Source organism: Biomphalaria glabrata, chromosome 5, assembly GCF_947242115.1.
Source record: "Biomphalaria glabrata chromosome 5, xgBioGlab47.1, whole genome shotgun sequence".
In the NCBI taxonomy this organism is placed as follows: Eukaryota; Metazoa; Mollusca; class Gastropoda; family Planorbidae; genus Biomphalaria; species Biomphalaria glabrata.
The window spans coordinates 5,851,402-5,871,695 of record NC_074715.1 but is presented as its reverse complement, the minus strand read 5'-3'; the positions used below and the strand labels follow the sequence as shown (position 1 = coordinate 5,871,695).

Below are 20,294 nucleotides of genomic sequence, written 5' to 3'. Positions count from 1 at the left end.
TTCTCTTTAAAAAAACTGCCTGCATAAGTGATTTAAAAAATTTGATTTTTCACTTTCAGAAAAAAAAAAGGGTTAGGATTAGTTTAAGTAGCCGTTGCATCAGAACTTTGAATGGTCTAAAATATTGTGATGTCGGATTTTCAATATCTTTTCTAGTTTACGAGATCTAAACGGGACGGACGGACAGACATTTCACACAAAACTAATAGCGTCTTTTGCCCTTTCGGGGGCCACTAAAAAGAGTTGTTTTTTACGTGGCGATATTGTTTTCTTTGGGGGCTGGGGTGACACTCTGAGCTTACCGCACCGGGTGACACCGACCCTAGTGACGCCACTGATGACATCCATTGGTAGGTTACTTCTCTTCTAAATCTGTCAAGTCTATCTTATCTTATATAATACAGACGTTACTTCAAAAAAATGATTACGCCCTACGCGTTATGCATCTAGTCATGCATGTTAACCAATGACTTAAATTCTGCAAAGTTTTCCTGGCTGGTTTAGGCAATCCATCCATGCTCTAATAGCACTAGAGAAGAAGGAGCATTGTACAAATTCGTTTTAGCATATGGAACGAGGAATGTGCCTTTATCTTTTATTAGATTTTGTTTTTGTATTTGAAGATTATGGTTCAGTGATTAAATGTAACTTTACTTTTGAGTTTTCTCTCCTGAAGGCTTTCTAAATTTAGTTTTATAGTATGACTCTAAAGCAGTGATGCCCAGCCTAATTCGACCTGCGGAACATTGTAATCTTCGACACTCATGTCGAAAACGTAGGCCTACAAAAACGAAATGAAATTGACATGAAACTATTTGAAAAGAAACCCGTAGATCCATGCTTCATTGAAAAAATGGAATATTTGAAATTTCTTTTTTTTTTTCACGCGTCGGAAAATGGCTTCATTTTTCTACTTAAATAATGAGCAACATAGTAGTTAGCTTTAAAACCAACTCATTTTCTTGTGTCTTTTTGGTCAATATTCCCATCAATCTTCCAATCTCTTGGCGTACTTTAACACTCTTTTATTCGCGGCTCAAACCAAGAATGTCGTCATGTTGGCTTTATTATTCCGTGTATATGTTTTTTAAAACTACCACACTTTCTTTACAAATCCAATACTATGTTGGCTTATTATCATGTTCCACAAAAAGTAAAGAGCCGTTCAATTTTCCTGCTAGATTCTTCATTCAGATACCTATTTAATAAATGCACAAACGTTGAATGTCATGGCACTAATCAATCAGATAAAAATTGAGGGCTTTAAGCCCCTATCGTAGGTAAAGATACATTTTTTTCAACCTTTTTTAGGCGGGAAGGGAATGGATTTTCTACACTTTGTGCCGACATTTCGGAGGCCCGCCACGAAACATACTTTTCGGGCCTGTGAAATCATATATCACTTTTCTCCCTCTTCCATTATATATATAAACAATTTTTATCAAAATTTTTAGTATTTGTTACGTCGAGTTGGATTAGCCCGCTTTATACCCCCAACCAAAAAAAACAAACAACCAAAAACATTTTGCACGTGACTTTGATAACCGCATTGATGGCAATACAAAATAGTTTGATCTAATATCTCTGAGTATTCTTCAGCTTTTCAGTTCATCCAAATATTTGAAAGCTTCTAGGATGCTTTTCGGCCGAAACTTTTTTTATTCTTGCATCCTGTGCATTGAACGCTCACGTACTATTTTGACAACATCCCTCATTTCTTCTCTACTTGACCAGTTCTACTAGATGGATGTATCTATACTGGAACATATCAGTATTACACTAAAGGTGTGAGTGCATGTTTCAACGACATTATAAATATTAAAAGAGCTTGTGTACTAGACAAAGTCCTTTAAAAAAATATTTTAAATGAGTGTGCTTAAATATTCTACTTAAATAGATACAATCTAACATTTCAAAAAGACTTCACACTGAGGCACTGACCTAAACAATATTTAAAATAATAAATGAATAATTTTTATTTCATTGATAGCAAAAAAAAAATATTTAAAAAATATGGTTAAATACATACCGTAACTAAAATATAGTGGTACATAATTTAAAAAAAAAAAAAACAACTTCGACAGCGACATTAAATACAATGCTGGTTTAGGCTATCTTCACCAAAAAATATTAACTTTCAATAAAATTTTTTAGCAAATACACATCACATACACGCAGAACGATAGAAAGCTATTAATATTTATTAGCATATCATGTATCTGATTGTGTCATTAGCATGTCTTTTAAGAAATACCCAAATGATTCAGCTAAAAAAAAAAGATGTGAAATGTTTCAATGCACCAACAAGGTTTATTTATCCATCATTATGAAATAATTACTAAGGAAAAAGCAATGATTTTAAGACCATTACTAAATAGATAATGCGAAACTGATTTGTCCAAAACTTAATACATAAAAAGCTTAAAAACATATACCCAACCTGAATCATTAATGGGCCTTACATATATCACATTTTGTTTGTGAGACATGGATTAAAATATTGTTTCTTGTAAGCATGTATACAACAATGCATGCAATATTCAACCTACTTTTTTTTTCAAGATAATTGTTTCCTTTCTTTCGATAAAAAAACCCCTCTTAGGTCAAATTAAGCAAACAATCCAGAAATATTTTATTTTCATACAAGAAAATTCCATTTAATTTCACTACATCTCATTTAAAAAAAAAAAAATTCACTCTAGTCTATGCTCATTATATAATTATATAAGACTGTCACAAAGTAGTTCAAGACATAGCAATGAACCTTTCAATCTCATATAATCTTTAGAAGTTGTCAACTTAGCCAAACCTTCTCTGAAAACTTGTATGTGAGTCCCAATAGCTTGTAGTTCAAGAGTATCTTTAGAAGCACCATTCAAACTACTAAAACAACACTGCTGTAGATAGAGTTGGCAAGATTGATAGGAAGTCAATAGAATAGTTAATAGTGCTAAGTATCGTGTACAGTCTTGGTAAGAAAGAAAAACTGCTTTGTTATTACTTGATGGTGTGTCATCTGATGCTAATGAGTCAGGAGTGGATTTCAAAATAGTTTTCATTTCTTCACTGTCTGCAAAGTCTAGTGCTGTATGGCCTTGGTCTGATTTGGTCAACAATAATACTTTGCCACCAAATTTTAATAATTCTCTGCTTACTTCTTTATGTTTATTAATAACGGCATCCATCAGTGGAGTGATGCCACCAGGCCCTGAGGCATTGATATCAGTTTTAGAATCAAGCTCTGAGAGTGGACTATGCCTGAGCAACAAGCATACACAGTCTAAGTTTCCACGATTGCAGGCTTCATGTAAAGGAGTCCAACCAGCATTATCTTTCAAGTTAACATTTACACCTGGTATTAACAACAGCTCTTGCAATTTAATAGCATTATTTCTCTTGCATGCAATGTGAACAGCTGATTCTCCTTTAGCATTCGGTTTATTTGCTTTCTTAGCTAAATTATGTGTTGTATTTGCTTTCTTAGCTAAATTATGTGTATGTGACTGATCATGTAGCTGTTGTTCAACAGCTTTAGGTTTGTTGCTGACAGTTGGGTCTAGATTCAAAAAGTGATGTATAATAGTAGACCATGATAAATACTTCACTTGAAACTTTTCAATGAGAAAATGAGCGTAGCATTCTGATAGAAGCATGGACACAACAAGAGTTCTGAACCAACTTGGTTCTATGCACATAACAAGGGCAATCATTGTTTCAAAATCCGTTTTTACAAAACAAATTCTCAGTTTCTTTGTAAGGTCACCTGCAAGTGAAATAACAGGATCCATTACAAAATATGGATTGTCCAAAGCCCACTTTACATTTACAAGTCTAATACATTCTGCTGCTATAGCAATGAGAGATAAAACTGCTCTAGACATACTGAATTTGAAGTCTGAAATGAGTACACAAGTCTCTAATAGTTTTAGCAATTGGTTGGTTGTAGCTCCATGTTGGACAACATATGGACTCTGCCATAACCAGCTAACCAGCATGCTCTTCTGAACAGCTTCTTTAGTGCCTTGTTCAAGACAATGAATCCAATTGACTTCAAACAAGGTTACAATATATTGCAATATCCATGAGGCAGCTACATAATTTCTCCTTTCACATTCTGATTGTATTATTTCAAAGAAATGCAATTTATCAGAATACAAATGAAAAGCATTTTTGTAACACTTGATCATTTTAGTAGTAGTTGGTGGATGCATGTGCAACCATGCTTGGAGGTAAGTGTTTGCCTTACAAGCCACTTTCAAATCTGAAGATTGTAATAAATAAAGGAGCTCTCTGATAAGTAAAGGCTGTGGTGCATGGTCAGAAGACGGTGCAGCATAAATTAGAGCCACATCAGGAAAGTCTAATTCTCTTGCAGAATTCATTAACTCTCCGTACAAAGAGTGAATAGTCTTGCACATGCCAGTGCTGCTTGGAATTCTTGCAACAGAAAATGACAATGGCCAAGTAAGGAAACATTTTTCTAAAGAACTTTTACTATTTTTAGAGGAGAGACTTGTCTTTACTTTATGCTGATTTGCTGGAGAAGATAAAGGCCCTGAATCTTTCATATTGATTTTTTTTTGTCTTATTCTTTTTTTCCTTTTTGAGAAAGATTTATTCATGGTAGGTGCACTTGTTACTGATGGAGCAGTGAATGTGTCATCATCAGAGACCATCTCTGTTTTAGCCACATAATTGAGTAATGAACTGTTTTTAGTTGATTGGATTTTTTTGTTTTCTAGATTAACAGTTTCTACTGGAACATCATCATCTGATATAATGATGACATTTTCATCATCATTCGATACAGAAATCTTGGTGGCTGGTTTGTGAAGGAAAGTGTTGTTTAAAGTAGTGAGTTTATTGTTAGTGACAAATCGGGAGATTTTACTTTTGTCAAATCCAAAATATAAAAGGCTTTTTTGGCTTTTAGGTGAAGATGTATTTGAGATCACTGATTTGGAAGGAGATGCTCCATACAGATAAAAGCTGGGTCCTAGACTTTCAAATACATTTCTGTCTTGTTTACTCTGAGTTACTAAAGGTTTTGACTGTTGGGCTATGATGTTGCTAACCTCAGCAAGAGCCCCATTTAATATATCCTGATTACCATCTTTAGAGACCTTACTCTTTGTTAGTTGTTTAACATTTTTATCCATTGTTATTTTTTTGTCTTGGTTCATGTTGATCAATGTAGGAATGAAATTTCCACAAACTATTTCCTGTATATTAATCTGCTTAGACCGAGGGATTGTCTCAATCCGCACACTTTTTCTAGCATTTTGAATCTGAGGTAAATGTATTTTGCCATTTACCATTGCCATCTCACTATTCCATACATTTCTTGTTGAGTCCTCTGTGCCTTGCACCTCAGGGTTAATGGTGTTGCAAATTAAATAATCAAAGGGATCCAAAATAGCATCCTAAATTTTGTTTAAAAAATGTAAAAAAAAAAATTATTATTTAATTATGTGATTATCTTTTTTTTTTTTACATAAAGACATGAGTTAAAATAAACTATTTCTTTTATTTTGATGAAAGAGGCAGTAATAAACTATGTCACTAAGCAGTGTGGCTAGAACCAATAACTTGCACGAGTTAAAATATGGGAAAAAATATAATTAATTCAAAGAACAGATCATGTGCGGAGCAATCTTCGTTCTGTGAAATATCATAGATCAAAGTCTTGAATACCAACAACAGCTAATGATCACTTTTGTAGACATTAAAGAACGCGTTTGATAGTGTCAATGAAGAGCCACTATAAAAATAAGTGAAAATATGGCATCCCTGAAAAAATCTTCCAGATACAGTTAATCTAGCCTCTTGCATTAAAACAGAAGAAAGAACAACAGAGTTCTTCAGCATGGATACAGGTGTGATGAGACAGGGGTGAATCTTGTCTCCCTTCCTCCACGCCATCGACTATTAATGAGGACAGCAGTGAATCAGACTGCCTTCGGGAGGGGCAGGGGGGGGGGCCAGAACAGAAGTGAATGACTGGCATGGACTTCACTGACGATGTTGCACTACAAGTAAATGTAAACAAGAAATGAGAGATTGAGAGGCACCCAAAATTGGCCTCTGCATAAACTTGGATAAAACTAAAATTGTGTGATTGTCAGATTTGGCAAGTCAGAGCTTGAAGAGATGGATAAGTTTACATACCTAGGCAGCATCATAGCAAACAATGGAGATGCCTACCATGACATAGAAAAATGCTGAATAGAAAAGGCAGGGAGCATTTTTCAAAGGCTGGGACATATTTGGATATACCAAGCTATTGGACTTGAGACAAAAATCCACATACTGAACACAATCATCATCCCAACAGCAATGTATGCATGTGAGACATGGAAGTCAGCTGCCAAAATTGAGAAAAAACAAAATGTAGCTCAACAAAATGTCTAAGACTGATTTTAGGAGTCAGTTATAGAGATCAGGTCTTAAAGAAATCCTAAGCCATACTGGGATTTAACCACTAACTGAGCATCAAATGAAGGTTTGTGGCACATGTACTTAAACAGAACAGAATTACACATACCAAGAGTTACAATGACTTAGATGCCAATATGAGGAAAGGATATATAAGGATGTCCTTGTATAACTTGGTGCCACACTTTCATGTAAGACCGCAGAGCAGTGGACAACAGGCAGGAATTAGTCTTAAAACATTGTTGATGACAGATCTTTATGGAGACAAACAAGAAAGATCCAATGCTGAACTGGGAGTCGAACACTTAGTGAGGTTGTGACAGAGCGTCGCATGAGGTTTGCGGGACATGTTCTACGACAAAATGAATTACGCACACCAAGAGTTGCGATAACATGGAAGGCAATACGAGGAAAGCGCAAACAGGGACGTCCTCATATTACTTGGCAACACACCTTCATGTAGGACCTCAGAACAGTAGACACCAGGTGGGATGAGGCTTCTGACATTGCCAATGACAGATCTTTATGGAGACAGCTTGCCGCCCAATGCGCCAAACGGCGCGGAAGGACCTAAGTCAAAGTCTAAGTAAGTCTTGTCAAACAATGTACAGAACACCGCTGGAGAATCTAAGTCTAAGTAAGTAAGTAGATGAATATAGTTCGGAAGGGTATACTAACTAAAGAAATGTCTAGAGTGAACTAGATTTGCTTTGAACTAATTTTTTGTCAAATCAATGAATAGAGTAGTGAAGGAAATAATTGGGAATAATTCTGTGACCTCAGTATCCAGAAATTTTCATTTGAGTAATTATGGGCTTGTAAATTAAATATATAAAAGTATGCAACTTCTTGAGGGAGAAAGTTGATATGTTCTTTTAATACTAAATCTATTCAATCTGTTTGGCATAGAAATTACTTTCTTTGTGTTTATTCATTAATATTTAGATTTTGAAAATAATTCTTATTGGATCTATGGATTAAAGTGCTCTGAATTTTCAATTCTAGATTTGTTTATTCTATATTTCATTTTAAGTAAAGTAGCATTATATATAAGGATATGAGATGACTGGAATTAATTAATTAAAATAAATAAACAACTTCAAATCCTTTTATTTAAATAGAAAAATTAACTAACTATTACAATACTATTAATAATCATCAAAGTAATAATAAGTTTACCTTGATAACAGTGTCAATTATAAAGTTAGGATGCAGACATAAAAAGCCACGATCAATTAGGTCTTTAGCAACTTGGGCATTAGTAGAGTCCAAAAAAATATATGTAATATTTGCTAGTTTGTCAAGTTGGGGAGATAATTTGAAGACAAAAACTTGTGCACCTCCCTGTTTCAATAACCTGCAAAGTGTTAAATTAAAAAATATATATGAACATAAGTATGTGTAATATGCTAATAAGTATTCATAAAAAAAAAATAAACAGAATATTACAGAAACTAGCATACAATTGTTTTTATAAGGAAAGTAAAGGTTTGCAAGCTAACCTCTAGCTAGGCCATAGAGATGCCAAATTTAAAGCTCTGCAACTGCCTCATCATAGTTCGCTTAGTATTGCGTTACTGCTAGGCTGAGTTGCCCTATCAGGGTTCACTAGTTCATAATATTAATATAATTCACTATCTACTCTCATAAAAAATGTGTTCCCTAGTGCTGCCATTATATATGTTACATGCATGCATCATTCATTGTTTCAGCCCTTAGTTTCACATTGGTATTTAAATTTCCAGCAGTTGTATACACATAACACAGGCTTTTTTTTTAATATAAATATTTTTAAAAATATCTTATATTTTGTTTATTCATAGATATATTCATATATTTTTAATTAAACAAAACAAAATAACAAGTGTTTTTTTTTTTACCTAACATTAAATTATAATAACACAGAGAAATACTACATAAAAAGTAATGGAATATATACAAAAAAAATTATAATAATAAAAATACATGTGGAACAAGAGCTGAAGAATACCTTATTAAAAAAGCACCATTGGGCATATTATTATCTACAGCCACATCCCAACCTGAGAATGGTGGTTCTTGAAATAAAGATATCTTCCATCTCCAACTTTTAGCAGCTACCATCAGCTCCAGGTTCTCACAGCTGTCTGAACTATGTTCATAATTATCTTCTTTCAACCAGATGCCCAAATCAAAACTATCTTCTACAAATTTGATAGACAGAATCCATAAACCTTTAGGAATGAAAAGAAATATTAAAAAAGCGAATAAATATACAAAAAAAATTTTTTTCTTTAAATTTCATTTTTAACAAACTGACAATAAATAGTTCTTGTGAAAGAAAGTTGAATAACTACTTGATGCTGGATTAGTAAATTGAAACAAAAATTAGTTACTGAACTAAATAGATTATTAATTGTCTTTATCAGAGTGTTACTGATACATTTTTATACAAGACAGTTAACTTTGAACTCTGTCAAAGTAAGATTAAAGATAAAGATACCTGACATCTTTTAGGAAATTAGTTAGTAATTAATTACAAATTAATCCAATTATGGTAACAATTCTACTATATCTGTTCTTAAAGACCTTGAACACTTACAGACAAAAAGCCTTAAGTAGCTCCTATTTACCTTTTGCACAGGCTTCTAGAAATAGTTCAGAACAGTTTAACTCTTCACAGATCAAATGTGTTGCTCCCAAAACCTAAACAGCAAAGTGAGTAACAAATGTGAAAAAAAAAAAAAATTAGAAAAGTTATTTATTTTTTTTACAAATGAATTGTAAGTCCAAAAAAAAAAAAAAGTAGGGTATTGAAAAAACATTGAAAATTATTTGCCTTAAGAAACATTTTTGTCTATATCTATACATCATTTTATTTTGATATAACCTTAAGCTTATGTGATTTATGCTTTTAAAAGTGCCTTGAACTGTTTCATAAATAATTATTAAAATTAAAAACTAATATATTCATTCTTTTTACATTAATAAGTAAAAAAAAAAGAAATTGTGATAAAGGTTCTGTTTTAATTAGTGTACTGGTACCTCTGATGTATATACTCCTTTTAAAAATTTTATTTTCTCTATCAATTCATCTAGTTTTGACGTTGAAACTTGTAGAATAATGTGTGGATGCATTTGTTCATCTGAAAATATTATATATATTTTTAAAAAATCAAAACATTACAATTGATAGATCTCTATTTTATTATACTTCCGAGGCGCCACTCGGCAGATGACCTGCTTACATTAAAACATAATCAGCATTTGTTTTCTATTATTCCTTTCATATTGTGTATTGTGTTTCAGGGAATAAAAGTGTTTCTAGTTTTATGGACTATTTTATTAGTGTGCATGTTAAGAACCAGTGTTTCAGTGGATAGCATAAATAATATGATCATCAATGAATCTATGTACACACCTGCCATCTTGGAAACAAATGGCCGATACATAACTAACCGCCATGAGCCAATCAACACACAGACAAAGAGAAACAAATGAGGCCGTAGAGGAGGAGTTCAAGTCAAACCAGGAAAAGAGGACAATGGGTATTTAAAAGCATAATGCCTCATATTGTCTTGGGCTATCACTAAATAACAAAATGGACGAACTTGATTGTTGCCTCAGACATTTCTACAGTGAAAGCTCGCTAATCTGTCTCACTGAAACATGGCTAAATGAAATTATTCCTAACGCATCAGTAGACTTGGATGCGTTTTTTTTGTACAGATCAGACAGAACAACAGATAGTGGCAAAACAAGAGGAGGAGGACTGGCCATTTATGTCAATAAACAGTACTGTTTGTGTCAACAATGTTTCAATCAAAACTAAAGTGTGTACGACCGTTATTGAACTACTATGTAACAATCTCAGGCTATACTACCTGCCGAGAGAGCTAACACAATTTTACATCATACTTGTGCATACACCACCCACAGCCAACACAGAAAAAGCAACAAAACATATACTAGACATTGTACATATAATTGAGACAAAAAGTTCTGATGATGCCCAACTAGTTATGGGAGATTTCAATCATCATTCATTAGCTCAACACTTGCCAACATATACTCAATATATATGTTAATTGTCCCACAAGGCACGATAAAACCTTGGACGTGTTATAGCAACATAAAAATGGCCTACACATCTCGATCGTTATTTCCCCTCAAAGAGTAGGACCACACAATGATCCATCTTACACCCATGTACAAACCGGTTTTAAAAACAACAAAACCTGAAGTACAGTCCATCCAGTCCGTCTGACAACGCTGTTTTACAGCTACAAAGCTGTCTGGAGCAAACAGATTGGGACATGTTTGTAAACAACTGCCCAGATAGATGAACTTACCACAACTGTTAATTTGAACATCCAGTTATGTGAAAACATGATTGTACCAAAAAAGAAAATTAAAACATTTAGTAATAATAGACCCTGGATGACCAACATTAAAAAATAACATTCTGTCGTCATTGAGAAGTACATAGAAGTCTATTTATAAAGTGCTGGTTATGAGTGTGTATGTGTTTTTCATGTGTGAATGTCGTTCGTATGTGCATCTATATTGTGCATCTATATTGTTATTGTACAGTAGTTATGCTGAGGTTGTCAATTGTAGTCAAACTGAATTTCCATTTGATTGGATCAATAAAAGTTATCTTATCTATCTTATAAAGAAAAAGATTTTATATGTCTAATCATAGACAATTTTCAAAAATATTATAAATGATGACATGTTAAATGAAAATACTTTTAACCCTTGATGGTTATGGGACTGGAGAGGTATCAGATTCCCAAAGATTAGCTGTACATGTATATATATATATATATATATATATGTCAACAAAATTAAATTTTTATGATGTACAGTATAAAAAGATACAATATTCTCTTTGACTTTCAATGGTATAAAATTTAAACAAGATGAAAAAAAAATTAATTGATCTAAACAATGCAAAAAACTTCCTCAACTTTAAGCATTTTTCTCTTGGTATGGTCTTCAATGGGTTTCACAAAGTTTTCTATTTTCTCCCTATTTTTCATAATGTCATAAAAAAACTGTAGGTCCCCAGTTGCCGTAAATCAAAAAATGGCAGTGGGAGTCTCACCATAATCATACCTCTTAATAATTTCCAATTTTGAAGGAAGACATATTGTTTTATGCTTACTTTTGCCAACTTCGCTTAATATCATACAAAACATAACAAAAACTTCAACACTTAACTAATTAGTAGTACAGCTAACTACAGAAAGACAATCAATACCGGTATATCAACCCTTAACACACCAAGAAACACTTAAAAAGAGGCAAGACTTGCTGTTAAAACATGTGCAGCAGAAGCAGTCCTCACTGCTTCTTATTACTCAAAGTGTCATGTTTAAAAGTTGGTGTCAGATGATCAAAGGTCTATTAAATGTCAAGTAAACCTTTTTTCTGTTCTCTTGATGTCAATAATTTCCTTTAAAATTAAAAAAAATATATAAAAAATGGAAGTCTAACATAATAAATCATCATGCTTAATAATATTATTTTTTTATGAAATAAAAAAAGGGATTATCTTATATAATACAGATGTTACTTCAAAAAAGAAGATGATTACTTCCTATGTGTCATGCATGACTTAAATTCTGCCAAGTCACTAAGTCACTGGTTTTCCTGGCTGTCTCAGACAACCCATTCCCTGCTCTAATAGTGCTAAGGAAGAAATTCGTTGTCCTAGCGTATGGAACGAGGAATGTGCCTTTATCTTTGTGTCTTTCTGAGTATTTTTTTAGATTTTGTTTTTGTATTTGAAGATTATGGTTCAGTGTTTTATGTATAATTGCTACTTTACTTTTGAGTCTTCTCTCCTGAAGTCTTTCAAAATTTTGTAATTTTACTAATGTAGTAAAGGTGTTACTCTAGTCAAATGTGAATATTTGTTTGTTATGAATCTCACTGCTCTATTTTGTGTCTGTTCCAGTTTCTTAATGTTTTCTTGAGTTAAGGGGATTGAAGTAGATCTAGTGATGGGCAAAAGTTAACTAAAAAGTTTTGAGTTTAACTAAAAAAAAATAATTAAGGCCATTGTTTAACAAGGAAAAAAAAGTTAAGTTAAAATCGTAGTTTAATTAATTTTTTTAGTTACTAAAATGTTTAATTAAAATATGTACAATTTTTCAACATGTGGTCAGGGTTGAAACAAAAATCCCTGTCTTCTGGTCATGTGATATTAATAACTTTGATTATCAAAAAAATGATGCAGTTAACAACTATTTAGTCAGTCTGCATTTGAAGAGGGTAAAGTAAAATGCTGGTTAAGTTATGGGAGTAAATATTTGCAACTGAAAGTAGCAGTATTATAAAATGTTAAACATTTTTGGTCAAAAGCTTCTATGCAATATTATGAGAGGGCTGTTCCGAATTTTTTTGTGAGCCACATGGTGGTGTTTAATTTGTGTTTATAGTGGGAATCTGATTAGTGAGTTAGGACTATATTTAGTGGTTTTAATCAATTCATTTGCGGCAAACAAAAATTTTTTAACTGCAGGAACATCAAGTTCACTCTTTTTATAGTCTTAAGACTTATTATTGAGGTCTAAGTCTATATCGACAGCTAGGCATATATAGATCTAAAAGCATAACTCTAGAAAAAAAAATCTTAATCCACACCGTCTCTGACCATAAAGTAAATAGACTGTGTCCAACTGATTTTAACAACCTGGTCAGATAGACATACACATGTAGGCCTAGTAGAGTCGATAATACTACAAGACTACCCTGCATTTTTTTCATTACGTGTTATGCAATAGTGTTTTCTTAATGTGGAGTGGTCAGACAAGAAAATAGCACACTGGCATGGCAGGTCAAGCATGTTCATAGATACATCTTTACATTAAAATAGTTACACACCCTCCCTGCCCAGAAAGTAAATAGACAGTGTGTCCGACTGATTTTAACAACCTGGCCAGATAGACGTACACATGTAGGCCTATAATGACAAGACCACCCTTGCGCATTTTAACGGTTAAACAATAGTGTTAGTTGTATTTTTAGTGGTCAGACAAGAAAATAGCACATCGACATGGTTAGTCAAGCATGTATTTTACATTATAAAATAGTTATTAAATACAGGTCAAATGTTTCTTAAAACTCCTACGATTTCATTTCTATTTCTTTGGTTACTAGATCTAAATTTGAAATTCTAAATCTATGTTATTTAATGAGATTTTAAACTTTACTGGTATAATTAAGATTTTCCGTTATATAATAAGTTTTATTTTGATATAATTTTTTAAAAGTGGGTAACCAAAAAGAGTACCATTCTTTTCTAAATACAAGGCAAAAATACAAGCACACATATTTATAAAGACATCTTTTTTTTTAAATTTTATTGTACATTAACGTTTATGTAAGAAACATATATTCCTTATTACTGATTTTATTATGAATAATATTTCTACAATGTTAAAAGAACAAGATCAAACTGTAGAGGTATACAGTCAGATGATTATTAAATATTATATATCTATATAGACTAGGTCTAGTTCATCCCCCCCCCCCCCCAAAAAAAAAAGTTATGAAAAGTTTGTATATATATGATTGTTTCTCCAGTACTGGTGACAAATAGGTATTGGTTCACTAAAAAGTCTATAACTCAAAAATTTATTAAAATGTCACAATTTTCTTTTCATTGCACTTAGAAATGGTTTATAAAAGTATAAATTGTGATATTTTGAGCTTGAAAGGTGCAAAGTTAAATTGTAAAATTTTAGAAAATGTGTGAAATAGTGCACAAAATGGCACCTTTTAATTTAACATGGAACACCTGGGTTAGGTTGAAGTAATATTCTACTAAAAGCAAGGATTATAGAACAGACATTTTTGTTGAAATAGGTTAACAATATAATGTTATTGCATTATCTATATCGTTTTATTTTTAATTAACTCTGGTATTACTTAGATGTCGCGGTAAAAAATGCGTCACAGGTGCATCACATGGTGTCCCACTAAATTTGGAATTTTAAATCTTTATCGATTGTAAACAAAGTAAAGGATTCTGCTCCAAATTGTGTTTCTGTTACTAAAAGCATCAATGATTAATTTACACAGTGTAATTTTTCTTTAAAACTATAAAAATGTAAATAATTTTAGTAAAATAGGTCTTGGTGTGCCAGGTGAAGCACCTCAAAAGCACTTTACAAAAAGGACAATATTTTTTGAAACAGAGTTATTAATGTGATGGGAATTACTTAATGGTATCTCTGATCAAATGGTGTCCCACTAAATTTGGAATTTTAAATCTTTATCGATTGTAAACAAAGTAAAGGATTCTGCTCCAAATTGTGTTTCTGTTACTAAAAGCATCAATGATTAATTTACACAGTGTAATTTTTCTTTAAAACTATAAAAATGTAAATAATTTTAGTAAAATAGGTCTTGGTGTGCCAGGTGAAGCACCTCAAAAAGCACTTTACAAAAAGGACAATATTTTTTGAAACAGAGTTATTAATGTGATGGGAATTACTTAATGGTATCTCTGATACTGCTTAGTACACAATTAGCTCCAGTTTCTTGGGAAAAGGCTACATAGTAATTAACAGGAGACATTAATAGACATGGTGTCCCACATTTTTTCACTGTAGCAGCCGAAACACAGAATGTTGAATCATACCAGGATCTAGATATAAGTAGTTTTCTCACCAAAGTTTTGAATAATAATAAGAATTAAGCTTATTATTCTCAAGTTTGATCTAGAATACATAAAATACTATTTTTTAATCTAAGTTAATGTAAACCTTATTATTTTATCATTGTCTGTGGTGCTTCACGGGACACTAAATAAATCTTGATCTAGATAAAGGTCTCGTGTAGATTTAAATCTACTCAATATTTCAATTTATATGTAAATCTAGTTTTGGATCTTGTTCTTGGTGCATTGAAAGTCAGAAAGCTGCATCTTTTAGTCTATGATTAGGTCATGTTTGAGGCTGTTATGTCTAATATATTTTTAGAGGATTGTAAAACACACACACACACACAAAGGCCTAGTACATTCATTTATGGTTATAGAAAGCTATTTTGTGAATTACTAATAAAAGAATAATTGGTAAAGTATTTACAGACTAAAAAAAGTTGTATTTTAGCATGTATTAACAAAAAAACTATATATTTCATATTGGTGTCCCGTTGTAGCACATCTTGTGATATAATTGTCATATTATAAAAAATGCTTGAGATATTGCAGCAAATAATAGCCTACATATTTAGCTATAATGCAAGTATAGCATAAATTCTATTTTCTTATAAAAAATCTGATTTAAAAAACTTTTACCAGTAGTGTTACAGGTGTGACAGTGTCCCATTTTTTAAATTGATCGCAAACATAGCGTAAATGCTCAAAAACTTCAATTTCTCTATCTAGCTGCTTAATACAATAGAAACATTCAAATTATGCTAAGAAAGCAAACAAATTAACAGTTAGTTGTACTTTAATCATCAATGGTGTCCCGGTGATGCACCTGAAATGCAATAGTGGGTACCCCTTTTGCCAGCACTGCTGAGGAAATGTATGTATTCCAATTCATTTTCTATTGATAAATTCTTAAAGTACAATGGGTGAAGAAATGAATACACTTAAAATGAAACCAAAAACTTCCATTTTAATTTTGACCTAATGTGACTCTTTTTGATACCAGTACTGGAGAAACACTCATATATATAGAATATAATATTGTTGTAACCCTGTTCCTCCCTGACTAACCATTTTTTTCCCCACTTGCAAAGTAGGGTGATTTTTGTTTATGCTGTTGGGCGTAAATGACCTTGACTAGTGTGTAAATGTGTTAAGAAATTTTAGTTATAATTTTTTGATTCTTTCTTGACTGAGGATTGTTTTCTATTGTGTTAGTGAATCGGGATATGTCAATTTGATTTGGAGATTGTGACATTATTTATTTTTATAGGGGATATTGATTGATCATATAAGTTGGATTGTGCTTCTGCAATAGAAGAGATACCAGCGATCTGAGAATTGGTGAGTTATTTTCTTTAGTTCAACCCCACGTCGTAACAATATATATAGAACTAAAGTTTAATTAATTTTCTTCAGTTTAGTTTATAAAACTATATTTTGAAATTCATGATAAACTTTTAGTTTAAATACTTTCCTCTTTATTTATTTTAGTTGAAAACTAGTTTTAGTTTAACTTTTAAAAGTTAGTTTAATTCCCGCCTAGGCCTAGAATGCCCTAGATTCTAGATATGATCTAGAATAGTCTAGATCTAGATTTAGTTAAATATGCATGACGCGTAGGACATAATCATATCTTCTTTTTTGAAGTAACGTCTGTATCAGTATCACTAAAGTAAATGATGTCTAAATGTGACTAATACTTACTAATATTGATATACAATGTAAATATTGACGCGCAATCCGCCCAGCAATGCGGAAATTGCCCTAATTCAGTAATTGAGCCTAATAAACTCAGAATTATAAAAAGGCTATTTAATAATAATATTATATAATCTAGATCTAGATGTATGAATGTATGTAGATCTAATTAATCTAATTTCTAAACTGTCTAAACTAGATTCTAGATCTAGATCTATAACTTAGACTTGATTTAATTATTAATATAAGCTAGACTAGATTTATATCAAAATTTCAAATCTTAACATAGACCTACATCAGATCTAGGTCTAGAGTATTCGAAGAGTAGATCTAGATATACAAAATCTAGATCGATAGCTCTAGATTCTAGATTTAGAATAATTTACATTATATTCTAGAATGTCTATATGACTATATAGACATTATACCGCCTTCGTCTTTTATTTTTTAGGTAAATAATTGGCAGCTGTCTATCCACACGTATGCTGACGTACTGACGATACCTCAACCGTGTATGTCTCATTATATTTATGTTTATGGGCTCAGTGGCTACGTCTTAATAACTCCATTCTCTCACAACACGGAAAAGGACGGCAGCAGTTCGTTGCATATAAGTACCCCGTCATCACCAAAAACGGACATTACCAAAAGGTTTACCCTAAAAACATTGCGTACCGGCCCACGGAATGCCATATTTTTACAAAGCTTATATCACTCTGTCTGTATGGTTATTTCTCCCACAACCAATCTCAGATTAAGCTAAAAATTTGGCACAATTACTTCTTTTACCTGACAACACAAGAATCAATAAAAAAAAACAACAACAATTAGTTAATTAACTATTGGTAATTAATTATTTCGTTTGGTATCTTGAACAAGGGAAACAAATCGTACTTGACAGATGTGGTACGGTATAAATTGAATTAGTCCCCTTGGGACTCTTTTGAGCCCCGAGTTAACATTTTTTATGCATTAAAAAAAAATGATCATGTAAACATTCACAAGAAACCCCATCCCCCCCTCTTCCTTCAACTTTCCCAACTGGTCCAGACAAGTGATAGAATCATAGCACATTGAGAAAGCTAAGAGCTAAACAAAAACACATGGTAAAAATATTTCTAATCGCACAGATTTAACTATGTCTGGGTGGTTCATATTACATGACTGATCCAAACTAATTACTACAATACACTTAATATAATTTTTTTTTTTAAGTATTTAAAAAAAAATGTTTTTTCTTGTTTAAGTCTATTGCATGGTACTCGAGACCAACTAATTGGACTGATCAGGTCTTTTTACATGAAAGACCACTAAATTGGGATTTTGAGTTCAAAAGGTTAATATTGGGTTGGGTGAAATAATGCATATCAAATCTATTGTTGAAAATTCAAGATAGGTGAGAGAGACAGACAGAGAAAGAGATTCAGATAGAGAGAATATAGGCTATAGGCCTAATAGAAGTAGGCTATCATACATTAGACGTTAATAGAAACGTTACTAACTCACCAATGAACTTTGATATTTTGACCAACTTTTGGCCTACACTGAAATGACTTATGTGTCTAGAAGTGAAGACATTTTATCTTCATAAGTGAATATATAACGTTGAATTTTCATTGATTTAACAAACATCTTGAAGGGAAAAAAAAAGAGCTTATACTAATTAGCAATCTCAATGAGGTTAGAGAAACATAACAAGTAGTAAGCCTATATCTATAGATGTAAGCAAATTGAACATGTCTATGATTAAATTGACATCAATAATGTATAGATCAAGACAATCAGAAAAAATCAATTTAGTAGCCTAAATGATAATGCTGTATGAGTTAAACTAGTTTTACGTTCTCCAAGGCCGATTTCATTATTAGGCCTATGTGAAATATTCTTCATAAATGATCTCAATTACTCCCGCCCCCTTTTCCCCCAAATGCTCATTTTGAACTACAGACTTGGTAATAGAGATAATTTGTTCCATACCAAAGAAATGATCAAGGGAAATAATTCACTATTGGTGTAGCAGAATTTTCTGGTATTGTAAATTACTTTGCCTGACTGAGATTGGCCTATGCAATTTGTTCAATTTAGCAAGATACCGTTTAAGTCTATTGTTGCAATCGATACTATTGGTGAAATAAAGACGTTTAATAGTGAACTGTATGCTATGCTATTTCGTTTGAAGGATATATCAGAAAATGACTCATTCTATCATTATTTTGTCCTCTCCAATCACGACGACGATTTTGATGCGACAATTACGCGTAATAAGCTCATCAAGATTTAGGCCTAGTGAAGACACTAATTCTTCAAGTTTCAACTATCCGCACGTAGGCAGGCCAACTCAAAATAATGTTCATTGATAAAAGGGTTTATGATTACAGATAATCAGCTTTAGTGCTCATGACATTTTTTCATGACATTAATTAACAATAATAGATTCCAATACTTATCATTTGTTTAGTCTTTTATGTTACTAAATTAGTTAAGCACCAAGGATTTATTTTATTGGATCTTTTTTTGTACCTATCAAATATGTTGAGAAATCTATAACCAGTAATTTATAAATTACCATGATTATAATCTATTATTATTTTATTGTTTTTCATTTAGTCCCGCCGGTATTTTGGCTAATTCTTCTTTATGAACACTATATTTAAGACCCTTTGCTTAAAGTAACCAGCAGTTCTCGAGCTACTTAGAAACATTTTAAAGACATATGTAACATTTAGAGACTCGTTCAAAAGATCCGTGAAATAAATATCAGTTTTCTTGTATAGTTTTTTTTCTATATATTTAAATTATTTGTTCCGCTGAATAAATAAATAATTCCCTAAAGAATCTAACAACAATTCTGTGCATACTTTCATGATTCTAAGCGCATTCAATGGATATAAATGACACTCTGAGATCAGTGAATAATACGGCAAATGTTTTTTCCAATGATCACAGACAGTTACTTAGCACTGACGGGAAAAATATTTTCATTCTCATTAATCATGTCATTCTAAGCACTCTCTTCAGTCTGTTCGGTATTATCGCTAACACTGTTAACATTTTGGTCTTCCATAAACAGGGACTTAGGATGTCAATGAATCTTAGTTTCTTTATTTTAGCTATCACAGATTTAATGGGGCTTTTAACGCAATTGTGGCATAACTTTTGTCTTAACCCTTACATTGACCAAATGAACGCTCCTTTAGAGTTCATGGAAATACAGTTTTTAACGGCGGGCAATCCAAATGCTTGCCTGGTGCGAATTACTGGTTGGATCACTGTTTATATTACAGCTGAGCGATGCTTATCTATAGCAATACCGCTTAAAATCAAACAAGTGGTTACTTTTGAAAGGACAGCGATCATTTTGTTAATTATCTACATCATTAATGTTGCATCTCTCGTCCCTTTATATTTCTCGGCTTACTTTAGTTGGAATTTTTACCCACAACATAACAGGACCATGTTAGGTGTGTCTTATAAAAGCAATAAACTTATCATACAAGATTTGTTG

At 32.2% G+C, this 20,294-nt stretch overlaps 1 protein-coding gene across 3 annotated transcripts; it reads right to left on the bottom strand.

The window, feature by feature from the left end:
* Positions 1–1,958: 1,958 nt before the first annotated feature.
* Positions 1,959–17,216, bottom strand: LOC106058519 (uncharacterized). Of its 3 annotated transcripts, none has more exons than XM_056030654.1 (6): positions 17,085–17,216; positions 9,460–9,560; positions 9,048–9,120; positions 8,426–8,648; positions 7,615–7,792; positions 1,959–5,423 (listed from the first exon to the last, which is right to left on the bottom strand). In XM_056030654.1, the coding sequence occupies exons 2-6, from the start codon at positions 9,550–9,552 to the stop codon at positions 2,721–2,723; spliced, it is 3,270 nt and encodes a 1,089-aa protein (XP_055886629.1). In that variant the 5' UTR covers positions 9,553–9,560; positions 17,085–17,216; the 3' UTR covers positions 1,959–2,720. The 3 variants fall into 3 exon arrangements, with proteins under 3 accessions (XP_055886629.1, XP_013071427.2, XP_055886630.1); XM_013215973.2 differs by lacking the exon at positions 17,085–17,216 and adding an exon at positions 16,796–16,858; XM_056030655.1 differs by lacking the exons at positions 9,048–9,120; positions 9,460–9,560; positions 17,085–17,216 and having other exon boundaries at positions 8,478–8,646.
* Positions 17,217–20,294: the final 3,078 nt, after the last annotated feature.